The sequence below is a fragment of the Bos javanicus genome, chromosome 7 (genome assembly GCF_032452875.1).
Source record: "Bos javanicus breed banteng chromosome 7, ARS-OSU_banteng_1.0, whole genome shotgun sequence".
Lineage (NCBI taxonomy): Eukaryota > Metazoa > Chordata > Mammalia > Artiodactyla > Bovidae > Bos > Bos javanicus.
Window position 1 is genome coordinate 18,754,998 of NC_083874.1, and position 13,164 is coordinate 18,768,161.

Consider the following 13,164-nt stretch of genomic DNA (forward strand, 5'->3'; position numbering starts at 1 on the left):
CAGCCCTGACCCACCTGTGCATTGTCCCTCATTCACTCTAGAATCAGATACAAGCGAATCATTGCAAACTTCGTTGGAAGAGCTCCATGCTAGAAACCCCAGCTGGAGAAGATTCAGGAAGAAGCAATGAAAAGCTGAGATTGAAAGCCTCATGAAATACCCACAAGTGGCTGAGGGCACGAATGAATTCACCTGGTTTCACCTGCAATCACAAATGTCCATTTACTGGGGAGCCACAAACTGTGGTCCAGCCACGCCATGAGCACTCTACAGCTGTGGGAAAGGGACTCCGTGCTGCAACACCCAAGAAGGGTGAGTCTCGAGTACATCGTGCTGAGGGAAGGAACCCAAATACAGATGGTACATTCCTCAGGATTCATCTGCAGAAAGTTCTAGAACAGTTTACATTAATCTAGAGGAATGGAAAACAGAATAATGGTTTGGAGTTAGGAGGAAGACGAAGAAATACTGTGGAGGGAAGGAGATGCTCCATATCACGTTTTGCTTGGTGGTTTTTCATGAGGATGCGTTTGCCAAACTTACAACCGCATGACTCAAGATATATTTATGGACTGTAAATTACAGTTCAGTCAAAAAATGTTAGATGGGTGTTAAAATGTAGACCGAGTATATTTAATGATATGAAAATGTCCACAGTGTAAGGCTAATTGAGAAATGCAGTTCAAACAGGCACAACCATACAATCCTCATTTTATGGGGGAAATATACTTTTCTGTTTGTGTGCTATACTTTCACAGAAAGTTTTATAAAAATTGGATCAGTGGCTTGGAAGTGATTCATTAAAGTGTAAAAGCCATGCTAATACAAGGTAAATACCTAGAAATATGCTGGAAGCATGAGTGGGAACTACAGATCAGCCCAAATAGGAAACAAAGAATCTGTGTGTTCCAGGACTAGTCAAGTTGTGAGCGTGAGGAATTCTCACGACCACTGGAAGGAGTGTGAATGGAAAGTACATCGATCGATTGGTATTTATCAGCTCTGTGGTCACTTGAGCCCTGTTCCTGGGAAGCTAATGATTAAGAAATACTTTTGAAAGATGACGTGGGGCCCCCAGCAATCTGAGCTGCAAAAAAAAATCACAGAACGTGAGGATATACTCTTCAAACAAAATACCCTGGCTTCTACCAAATGTTTTTATCCCACTCCCAAACCTGAGCAAAATCATGCAGTTATTGTTGTGAACTGGTTGTTAAACACAGCCATTAAGAAAAATAAAATTATATAAATTTCCAATGAAATTATATTAAAACCAAAGCAATAAATATTCAAAACTTACCACTTGCTACTTATGTTTACTAATATTTTTCTATTATCTATACTCTTGAGGTATTTTACAATATTTATTGTATTAATATTTGTTTGATGGAAACATTATATAATGGTGGGCTACTGTGCTTCTTTTTCCAATTCTGCATTTAGTGACATCATGCTGATGGTTTGAAATCAGCCATGGTAAGAGTATTTACATCCTGGAAATAAGCAAAAACTACCTACCCAATAAATGAATGAATAATGTAAAAGAGATCTCAGCTTCTCTCCTGTGATAGTAAAATGGCTGCCATGGCTCCGGCCATCATGTCCACATCCTATATGTCAGGAAGAGATAAGAGGAATGGGGAAAAAACAGCACCAGCCTTGACTGTCCTTTTCATGGGGAAATAAAAAACTTCTCCAGAATTCCTAACTCTGAGGACAAATTGGGGTTTCTTAAGAACATGGAGCTTTTGCACATATGGCTCCATTACCAGAGGTCTGAGCCTTCAGTGATGATTCTTTTCCTGCTGGAGAACAAGATAGATGATTCATCATGGGGGTATATTTTAAAACTATATCCAAATGCTTCAGCAGACACAAATGTGGGATTCTTTGCAGCATTAACACAATCAGAGTTGGGGTGTGGAATGTGTGGTCCTTCCCCAAGTGGCAAGGACCAGTTTTCCAGCCCACAGTGATGGTCAGGGGTTTTTGGCAAGAGATGCCTGCGTTTTCCCAGTCCTAGTTTGAGCTAATGTCCTGCCGCCAGCCACTTGCTCTACAGTTATTTATGAGCTTGCTATTTCTAATTTCACAGAATCAAATAAGAGAAGGGTAAGCCTAGGTGCGGGGCTTCCCAGAAGAACCTGCCCACCACTAGGTTAGATTCCTGGGTCTGAAAGATGCCCTGGAGGAGGAAATGGCAAGCCGCTCCAGTATTCTTGCCTGGAGAATCCCATGGACAGAGGAGCCTGACGGACTACAGTCATAGGTTGCAAAGAGTCAGACACGACTGAAGTGACTCAGTATGCACACACACAAGCCTAGGTGTGGCACCGATCCACAGCTCTGCCAGCGACCTGGAACTGGACGGATACAGCATGGCGAAACAGGAAACATCAAATCAGCCCTATTGCTGGCAGGAAATGGTCCTAGGGGAATTTTAAACACTTTGTTTCAAGACTGTCCTGACAAAAAGCTTTTAATCATCGGAAAGAATGCTCAACCTGACTCTTTATAAGAGAAATAAATGTTGAGGTCATGATCAGTTGTAGCTTTTCACTAATCCAGTAGGTGGGGATCACAGGTTAGGTGGGAGCATTTACCCTAGAAGTTCTGGGGAAGAGGCAACCTCTCCCATCACACCTCAGGGCGCACAAGGAGTTTGGGGGTCACCTGGCTGCAGGAATTACAAGTAAAATGACAGAAGCTTCCACCCAGCAATCCTCCCCACCCCACCCCCATTCTTAGGAATTTATTCTAGAGGAACATGCACACATGAGTACAAGGAAAACTGCCCTGGTGCAACATGGTTCATAGCTGGGAAAAACTGGAAATAACCTCCAGGTCCATAAATTGATTAAACAAATTACAGTCTATCTGTACTAAGGAATATTACTTTTTACCAGAGAACAGGGCAATTCTTTGTAAAAATGTGGACGCTTCTCTAACCCGGCATTCATGCCCCTGCTCTAACTGTCCCCTTTCAGGGTCTGCAGGGACCTCTACACTGCTCAACCCAGAGAATGGTCACTGATTCCACCTGGTCCAGCCCCAACATCACCCATTTGGACAAGCTCGGCTGCCTTCACTGGGGTTCCAGGCTCCTGTCCAGGTCACATACTGTCTGTCCTCCCCACCACAACCATCAGGGTATGCCTGTGAATACGTGAGTCAGGCCCCGGTCCTTCTCTGCCCACAGCCCTCCAGGCTCCCACCTACTCGGGGTAAAAGCCCAAGTCCTCCCCCTGGCCCACAAGGTCCTACAGGATCTGCCCCATCCCCTCCCTGCCCTCCCTTCCACTCTCTCTCCTCCTTGCTCACTCTGCTTCAGACACAAGGGGCCATCAGGAGCTCTTTTCTAAGTGTACACCTGATTTGTTCCCTAACTTCCTTCAGGTCTTTGCTCAAAGGGCACCTTCTCGATGAGACTCTGAACATCCTATATAATAAAACAGTATCAACTCTCTGCCCTCATCTCTCCTCCCTTTTTTTCCAGGTAGTATCTACAGCCTTCTAATCTGTTCCATAGTTCGGTTATTCATCCTGTCTGCCTCCCCTGAGAGACTGTGAGCTACCATGGACAGAAATGTTTTGGGTTTTTGGCCTGTTTTCTTCCCCTGTGTACCCTAAGCTCCTGAAATGGAACCAGAAGCAGTGGCCCCCTGCCAGAGTTCACATTCAGAGTGACTGAACGTAGACAGTTCGAATGCAAACTTTCACCCCTACATTAATGAATCAGGATTCATCTGTAAGGAAGATGAATCCCTTCTCCCTCGGTCCATTTATGTATCAATTATTTATAGCAGTTTGGATATTTCACTCTATTACATTATAACCTAATACTATCACTTTTATTATTCAAATTCCTCTAGTGTTGGTTCTTGGGAGTGGCTTTGGTTTGGGCTCTGTTTGTATATACAAATATATATTCACACACACATATATCTTCTTACTTTCTGGCAACACAAGATGCTCCAGATTTACCTTGTGTTTCCCCTGCTCCATGCAGCATAAAGTTAATGATTTCTCCAAGAAGTTCTCGCTCCTTTTATTGGAGAATGGTACTTAGAAACCAAATTGCAGGTGCCAGGGATGCTCATTGCTGCAAGAGAATCAGGCTATCCATGCATACAGACGTCTATATTTACTTCCACGTCTACCTGTACTGTTACTATATCTATCTATCTAATCTTTCTCCATGTATCGAGGACCATGAATTAATACTGGGACTTCTGGTTCCAGCCCAGCACATGGTTTGTTCTACCTTCCCACCTTCTTGACTTATCTATAATTTCTTTCTCTGACTGAGAGGAACACAGCTCTCATAGTCTACAATTTATTGACTTATTTGTCCAGCTCCAGGATTCACATAGGTCTTCCCTGGTAGCTCAGCTGGTAAAGAATCGCCTGCAATGCAGGAGACCCTCGTTCGATTCCTGGGTTGGAAAGAAAGGCTGAGAAGGGATAGGCTGCCCACTCCAGTATTCTTGGGCTTCCCTGGTGGCTCGGCTGGTAAAGAACCCACCTGCAATGTGGGAGACCTGGGTTTGATCTTTGGGTTGGGAAGATCCCCTGGAGGAGGGAATAGCTACCCACTCCCATATTCTGGCCTGGAAGGTTCCATGGACTGTATAGTCCATGGGATTGCAGAGTCAGATACAACTGAGCGACTTTCACTATAAGGGAGCTACAGCTCGGCCTACTTGGGAAAACCAGGGTTTCTACTGGAGAACAGAATTGGTGTACAGGTATTTTTGTTTCTAGCCTAACAGTAGCCACTCAAGATACCATCTCAGAAGTTACTTCGATCAGCTCCTTTCTCTCTCCCTCCTTTTCATTTACAGCTCAGTTGGGTTCATGCGTTACTGTTTTCCATTTTGGGGTTCCCACCACATTCTGGATGGTTTTAACTAGTTATTGTTTGGGGCATGTGAAATAAAGACTGTAAGAGTCAGAGCTATTTCAGAAAGTATACTCAGAGTGGGTCATCCCCTCTTTACTCCAGCTACTGTGTTCCCCCTCTCCCCTAATTATTTTATACCCCATCCCACCAGCCGTTGTAGGTCACCAACGTCCTTAAGCTCTTTAAGACCCATTGGCCTGTCAGGCTCTAGGCTGAGCGTGGGGGTTGCCGATAGGGCAAAGACTGTGTCTTTATGCTCATGGGGTTCACAATCATGTAGGGGGTCACTGGGGCTGCAGTGAGGGGAGGAACCTGGAGTGGCTTGCCTGGGGGCTCCGCCCAAAACACGATCATGCCCTACTTCCCCTAACTTGTGACTGTGACCCTATTTGGGAAAAGTGTCTCTGCAGCTGTGACTAAGTCAAGGATTTTGGGATGACAAGCAGGTCCTGGATGATCCAGGTGGCCCTAAATCCAGTCACTGGTGTCCCTGTACCAGAGAGAGGCTGAGGGGCACTGGAAACAGAGGAAAGACACAGTCACACAGATGGTGTGTGAAGACAGAGGCAGAGGGTGGAGCGACACCTGGGGCCACCAGAAACTGGAAGAGACAGGAAGCATTCTCCCCTGGAGAGAGTACAGCCTTGTGACACCTGGGTCTCAAGCTTCTGGCCTCCAGGATAGGCGAGGAATGAATGTCTGGTGTTCTAAGCCACTGGTTAATGGTGATTTGAAGCTAAAATGGGGTCAACAGAGCAGTAAGTGTCCTGGGGCCAGTGGAGGTCACCTGGAAGAGCAGGGAGGGAGGCTGGCCTGTCCTGGAAGGACCCCTGCCCCCTCCCCCAGGAAGCTGCTGGGAAAAGAGCCATCTGTCCGTCGCCCAGCAGGATGGATGCTATACCAGAGAGACGCCAGGCACCCAGACACTCATCCCTCCTGGCCTCGCCTCTGCCGGCTGCCGGGTGTCACCCCTTGCACCGCCTATGGCAGCAAGTAATTCTTATTTTCTCCATTAAGGGAGCAAAAGTGCTCTGGAAATCTAATCCATAAATAACACTCCCTGGCAATGGTCCCCCAGCCCGGCTGAGAGCTGCAGGGCTCTCTGAGCCTGGCCTCTGGGCCTTTTAGGGTCTGTCTTGGGGAATATTTCTCCCTGTGGTGATCTTGGGACTGTGGTTCTATGTCCCTGAGCTGTCTCTCTGGGGTGTGGAGCGGGGCAGCCTGGATGGGTGGCCAGTCGAGGAGGCGGGACAGTTGGTGCTGGGGAGAGGGAGGAGCAGGCACACCAAGATTTAAGCACCAGCATAAAAGCTGTGGCTTCCCTGGTAGCTCAGCTGGTAAAGAATCTGCCTGCAATGCAGGAGACTCTGGTTCGATTCCTGGGTCAGGAAGATCTGCTGGAGAAGAGAGAGACTACCCACTCCAGTATTCTTGGGCTTCCCTGGTAGCTCAGCTGGTAAAGAATCTGCCTGCAATGCAGGAGACCTGGGTTCAATCCCTGGGTTGGGAAGATCCCCTGGAGAAGGGAATGGCTACCCACTCCAGTATTCCAGCCTGGAGAATTCCATGGACTGTATAGTCCATGGGGCTGCAGAGTTGGGCACGACTTTCACTTTCACAAAAGCTGTGAATCATGACAGTGGGGCTTAGAGCCAGGACTTGTGGACCACAGAGGCCCAGACCCACTGTCACTCTCTGCACTGGCCAAAGGGGGCAACTTGGGGAGGTGGGGCAGCCCAATGGGCTGGACAGGGGGCATGTTTGGGCTTCCCTTCAGCAATCAGCAGGATGAGCAGGGATGCTCCAGATGTGTTGGGCGGAGCCCCCAGTGGATGAACGACAAATGGATGGAGGGGCCTAAGCCAAAGTCCTCTTTCCACCAAGCTCTTTGCAGGGGTGGTCTGGGGTGGATGCTATAGACAGTGAGCCTAATCAGGGGCCTCTGGGAGGTAAGGTGGGTCTGGGCATTGAGGGATGCCCCACGGAAAAATGATTCTGTCACAGGCACAGATCAAGTGTATAGAGGCTGCCATTTCTCACTTGCTCTATGTCTAAAATGAGCACAACTTTTTCTGTAAAGGGCCAGATAGTGTATGTCTAGCTCTTGGGGCACCAGGCGGTCTCTGCTGCTACCGCTCAGCCCTCCCTTGTAGAGCAAAGTCTGCCATAGATGGTACTCAATGAATGGGTGTGCCTATGTGCCAACAAAACTTTATTTGTAGGAGAGCCGGATTTGACTTGAGGGCTGTAGGTTGCAGGGATCTTGACCGAAGAGGCTGGGGTATTCCATACCATGTACCACATCCCTCGCCTGAATCTGACTGATCTCCGTTGAGGGGTCAGATCTAAATATCACCTATTTAGGATCCTGACAGGTCTCTGTGACCATGGCTTACCTTCCATCTCTGCAATTTCAGGGCACATGTCAAAGTTGTATTTATGATGCCTTATGCTTTCATCACTTGCCTGCTTTCCTGAACTCTATAAACTCCAGAGAAGCAGTGACCTTGCCCCCCTCTTCCTCAGCCACCTCCCAGGTCCTGGCACAGGGCAGTTGATATTTGCACCTGATAAATTTATCTCTCAGACTCCAGTGTTGGGCCCAGTGCCTGGATGCCACAGATGCTGTAGGTTCCATGCAGCTGCTCAGTCGTGGAGTCAGCCTGGTATCTTGGCCCTGGCCTCAGTCCATGATGGCCTGTCCCAAATTACCTCCCCATTTTATGATGTTTCGGAGAGCATGGAGAACAGAGATCCATCTGCAACCGTGCTGAGACCACATGGGTCAGCCATTCACGCTGCTGCTGTCTGTGGCCCCCTCCTCACCACCGAGGACAGACATCCGCCAGGCCCCGGGGAGGGTCAGAGGACGCTGACTCACCTGGTCAGTGTTGCAGAGTCCCCTGTAGCAGATGGGGAAACTGAGTCCTGGGGGCTTTGTTGCGGGTGCCAGAGGTAGCATCTCTGCAAAGGGGTCGGAGAAGCAGGCTGAGGGTGGCAGTGGCTGGGTGGATACATCATTGGAGGAAATTTGCTCAGGACACAGCACCCTTAAGGATGCCCATTCTGCAGAAGAAAAACTGAGGCCCTGAGGGGCGCCCTGTCCATGGCCCTCAGGCCCATCTGCTGATGTCTCCTAAATGCCTTCTCTCAGCCGTCGGCCCCATGTCCAGCCGTGATAGCCCAGCTCACCTCAAAAGCCATCTTTCGAGATGCTCCGTGTTTCCATTCTGCCCTGGTCCCCAGGGTCCCACCTCACCCCATGGTCTGTCCTCCTCTCAGGGGTCAGAGGGCACCAGTGAGCAGAGGCGGAGTCAGGCCCCGCCTCTCCTCTGCCCACAACCCTCTCAGGCTCCCACTTCCCTGGGGTAAAGGCCCCAGTCTTCCTGCAGCCCACAGTGCCCTGCGTGACCTGTCCCATCGCCTCCCTGCCTTCGTCTCCTCCCTCTCTCCCCCTCCCTTCTCCCCCTTGCTCTGCTGTAGTCACATGGTCCCACTCAGCTGCTCCTCCAAAACACCAGGCATGGGTACTTCCCTGGTGGTCCAGTGGTTAAGACTTGGTGCTTCCACTGCCAGGGGTCACGGGTTTGATCCCTGGTTGGGGAACTAAGATCCCCCAAGCTGTACAGGAGACGAAATCCAGGCACGGTGCTGCCCCAGAGCCTTTGCACTGACTGTGCCCCAAGATGTCCCCATGCCTCACCCTCTCATCTCCCTCAGGACCTCCTACTGTTTACATCACAACTGACATCCCGTTTTATATACCGTCTATCTCTCCCACTGCTGTTCCACCTACTGCTGTATCCTGGGTACTGGCCGAATGAGTAACACATTCATGAATATTGGGCGGGGACAGCCTCACCCCACGTGGACCCTGCCGTCTCACATATGCCCAATGGCTGCCCACCACAAAATACGATCCCTGGCTCAGGTGTCACAAGAACTGGGCAGGGGCTGGGAGGGCAGCGGGGAGAGGGCCTTGCCCCAGGGAGACTCGAAAGCCTCGGGGGCCAGACGTCTGTGTGGACACAAGCTTCTGATGTCTAGCTCTGTAAGGAAATTTTCTCCATCCTGGAGGCAGAAAGCAGGGGCTGTGGGGCCATGTGCCACCCTTTTGGGAAGAACCATGCCTGTTCCCTCCTGGAGGGGGCACCCAGAGCCCACCCCAGCCTGGAGACCGCTGCCCGGCTCCTGGGCACCCACTCAGAAAAGAAGACAAAAGAAGACGCTGCAACCACCTGGAGCTGTAATTCGCAGTGCTCACGAGCCTTTAATTCATTATGAACCTAGAGGCAGGGGAATTAGGCAAAAATACAGCGCATCCTTAATCTCAGGTGGAAAAAAAATCAGGGTGGGTGGGGGTTTTTGTTTCTTGCTTTCACACATAGACACAGATATACCTTCATGGGGAAAGCACGCTCCCCCTTTGCTGCGCCACTGCCTGTCTGCACAAGTGGTCCAGGAACCCACCATGGATGGGGTGGAACCCAGAGGGACTGGCCACAGGGGTGGCCCACCTGCCCGACCCGGAGCCACAGGGGCGTCTGCCTGCTTCTTTTTATTCTCTTTACAATATAAATAGCATTTTCAAACTACATATGAACACAGGGACAGCACCCCGGGGCAGGGGCCTGCTGCATGCAGAGGGAACCCCCACATTCCGCTGACTCCCCGGCACCTCCCGCCGCCCCGCCCGCCCCTCTAGGGCACCTGCCCTTCCCCCCACCAAGGGAGCTTCTCTCCACTTTCCTTACTTGGTTCTCTCTGGCCTGGCAACTGTTAGAACCTCTTTTTTAAACTTAAAAAATCTTTATACAAGCAAATGACGCTTTCACCCCCTCTGCAGGGACCACGGGGTGGCTGAGATGTGGTGGGGGCACCATTCCTCCCCTAGCCTGGAATGACCAACATGTTTTTCTGCCTGGAAATTCAGCCCATTAGCCTTCCGGGGCAGATTTCCTCCAAGCTGAAAGCCGTGATTCCCTCTCGAGAGCTCTCTCTCCCAGACACACAAATCCACGCGTCACAGAGATCGTACAGGATGTACCAGGCCCTCGGGTTGGGGAAGACTCTCTGCATATGTGTGAGCCGCAGCCAGACCCCTGAGGGCCGCCCACCCGCGGCCTCAGCTGGGAGATGGTTCTTCCCAGGGGAAGAAGCAGAAGATGGAGCCACCAGAAGAGAGCGCATTTATTTTGCAAAAGGCCACGCAGAGAAGGGGGAGGGCCACCAGAGGAACTGCTAGCCTCCCGCTGGGTGCTGGCCACGTGGTGCCCGCTGCCCAGACCTTCTCGATCTCATGACTGGGAGAGAGTGAGTGACCTGGCACCGCCTTCAGGGTGCCCAGGCGTCCTGCCCTCGCCTCCCAGTGCCCCCAGGCCTCACCACTGCTATAGAGCATCCCCATCGCTCACAGCGAGCGAGACCAGAAAACATGACAAACAAAAAGCTGAGCTGCTTTTATCTTGGGCAGCTCACCGGGTTCTGAGAAAAAAAGGACATTTTGTTTCATTTCGTTTTGTTTTTAAAGCCACAAATCTAGAAAACAACTTTGGGGTGTGATTTTTCCTTTTCTTTCCTTTTTTTTTCTTGCATTTTTTTTTAAACAATAGGTATTTATAGAAAGAACCTCACAAAGGTGATGTATGTACAGAAGTCACAATCTCCACGGCTGCTCAGGAGGCAGGCAATGCAGTAGCACCTTTTACGAGAAGAAGAGCTTACGTGGTTTACGAATCTGGGTCAAGGGGGTGGTGCGCGCACCCCCGCCAGCCCCCCAGAGCCCGCGTGGCCCTGCTCCCTGAGTCCGGGGGCGCGTACGGCGTCCTGCTCGCTCCTGTCGCCGAGGTAGCCTCTCGGGCTGGGAGGCGAGGACAGGGATTCACAGCAAGCAAACGCCAGGGCCCGCCGCGCCTGCCTTGCTGGGCCGAGGGCTCACGGGCGACCGGCGGTCCTAGTAGGGGGCTCCGGGCCAGCACTGCGCCTGCAGCAGGCTCTCCATGAAGGCCGGGTAGTCCGGGTTCCGCCCTGAGTCCTCTGCGGCGCGAGGGGTGCCCACCCGAGGGCGCTTGGCGGCCTTCACCTCCTCTCCAGAGAAGACGCTCTCCTGTGGGGCCCCTGTGCTGACCGACTACAGGGGAGCAGATGGCGTGGGGGTTAGTGCGGAAAGGGCACTGTGGGCGGAGATCTGTGTCCCCCAAGGTCCAGTCCTATGCTGAAGCCCCGCCCCAGCACAGCACGATGGGGTCAGGGGTGAAGAGGTCATGAGAGAGTGGCCCTCGAGAACAGGATCAGTGCCCTTATAAAGGGACCCCTGAGAGCGCCCTCTCTCTCTCCACTACGTGAGGACACAGAAGGCAGCTATCCACAAACCAGGGTCTGCCCTCACCAAGGCACTTGCTGGTGCCTTGATCTTGGACTTTCAGCTTCCAGAATCCTATGAGATTGTTTAAGTTGTCCAATGTGGTACAGCAGCCAGAATGAATTGAAATACAGGCTGTGCTTGGGGGCCTGGCTGGAACAAATGCCTGCCCTGCTGGAGGCCACTGGCCCTCGGCTGCTGGGGACAGCCCCTCCCGCCTCTGCCTGAACCCCCACGCTGTTCTGTGAGTGACCCCCGCCCCCCGCAGGCAGAGGAGGGGCCTAGCCTCCCAGCCACTGGCCCCCTAGCAGGGTGGAAGCCCTGCCGTCCACAGAACATGGGAGGCAAGGCTGGGTTGCACACAGGCCGTTGGTCTGCCTGGCAGCTCCTGTCTGTCCCCCAGGGAACCTCGCATCTGAGACCCCCACCAGCTCTGACTCGGCTCTCCCACCCACAGCCACAGCCCCTGATCCTCAAAAGTTTGCCTCTGGGTTAAATCCAAAAGAAAGAAGATGGCGAAAAGTCGTGAGAAAAGACCAGCTTCTCTCATTCCCTTTTGCATCGCCAACGTGCAGCTGCAATCCATGCTTAGGTGCTGCTGTCTCCTCCTTACTGGCCAGGCCAACTCTCCCACTGCCCCTCCTGCCTCAAAACCAGCAAAGGCCAAGGCGGGACTCCAAGGCCGCCTGGACGGGTCGCTCCCCAAGGCAGCTGTGCCTCCACCCCCGCCCCAACTCCTGGCCACTTACCAGCCGGGACCGGACCCTCTTGGGGAGCTCCTCATCCAGGGTGAAGATGTCACCACGTTTCACTGTCAGCTGGGACCCATCCTCGAACTCCACCTGCCAAGGGGATGCAGTTCAGCTTGCATCCCCGTGCCCAGCTTGCATCCCCGCGCCCACCCACTCACAGTCGGCTTGCAGGGCGACCGCTGGGAAAACAGCACAGGGTCATCCATCATTGTCTTTGTCACTGGGATAGGGGGTGATTTTTCTTCTAAGATTTCACACGTCAATAACTTTTCTTACACGATCATGAGAAAAAACTCACAATCAACTTGATTTTTTTAAAAAAATCAGGGGCACTGAATTGTACATTTAAAAAATGGTGAAAGCGGTAAATTTCGTTAAGTATGTTCTACCGCACACACACACAATCGAGAAGACATCTCCAAAGGGGAAAATATGGGACAGTTAGAAGACCTTCCCGCCTGCACTGACCTCAGAGGATAGCTCCACAGTCCCCAAAGGACCCTGCTGAGGGCCCCACCCCAGGCCCCACCATACCTGGCAAACAGGACCCCCTCACCTGGTAGATGTGACTGGTCACAGAGGAAATGAATTTGGCCCTGTAGAGGTTGCCGTCAGTCCACCGGAGCTCCACGAACTCGCCCTCGGGTGGTGGGCCCAACCGGGCACAGTCTCTACTCTGTGGAGGGAAAGATGGGATGGGGTGAGGGGCGCCCTTGGCCTCGGCCACCACACTGGCCTGGGCTAAGAAAGGCCCCATTCGGTAGAAACATCCCAGCCAGAGGAAGGCGGTGCTCTCAGCTTAAACTGTCAGGGTGAGCTATGGGCGGGTGCCTGGGGTCTGCTGCCACCCTGCCCTGTGGCCCACCCTCCTGCAGGCAGAGCTCTCCAGCAGCATGAGGAACCCTCCCAGCGTCCTAAGGGCAGTGCCTGCCCCGCCCCTTGCCGCTCACAGTGATGCTCTCTGGATACAGGTTGTCGCTGTAGGATCCGTCATCAAAGTTCACTTCGTAGAAGGTCTGCGTGGTGGTGCCGATGACGCGGCACCGGTAGTAAAGCCCGTTGCGGTTCTTGGTGATGACCACCTGGCCCAAGGACACGGCCCTCATAACCTGGACCTGCAGGTGGAGGGGATGTCAGAACACAGCAGG

At 52.0% G+C, this 13,164-nt stretch overlaps 1 protein-coding gene across 2 annotated transcripts in view; it reads right to left on the reverse strand.

The window, feature by feature from the left end:
- Positions 1 to 9,148: 9,148 nt before the first annotated feature.
- The window catches only part of KDM4B (lysine demethylase 4B), a 121,159-nt gene continuing 117,143 nt past the window's right edge, over positions 9,149 to 13,164 (reverse strand). For both annotated transcript variants that reach the window (XM_061422567.1, XM_061422566.1), the window contains 4 exons: positions 12,967 to 13,131; positions 12,573 to 12,692; positions 12,014 to 12,106; positions 9,149 to 11,033 (listed from right to left, as the gene is read on the reverse strand). In XM_061422567.1, the coding sequence (XP_061278551.1) occupies positions 10,857 to 11,033; positions 12,014 to 12,106; positions 12,573 to 12,692; positions 12,967 to 13,131 (555 nt within the window). In that variant the 3' untranslated portion in view covers positions 9,149 to 10,856. The remainder of the gene's footprint in view (positions 11,034 to 12,013; positions 12,107 to 12,572; positions 12,693 to 12,966; positions 13,132 to 13,164) is intronic.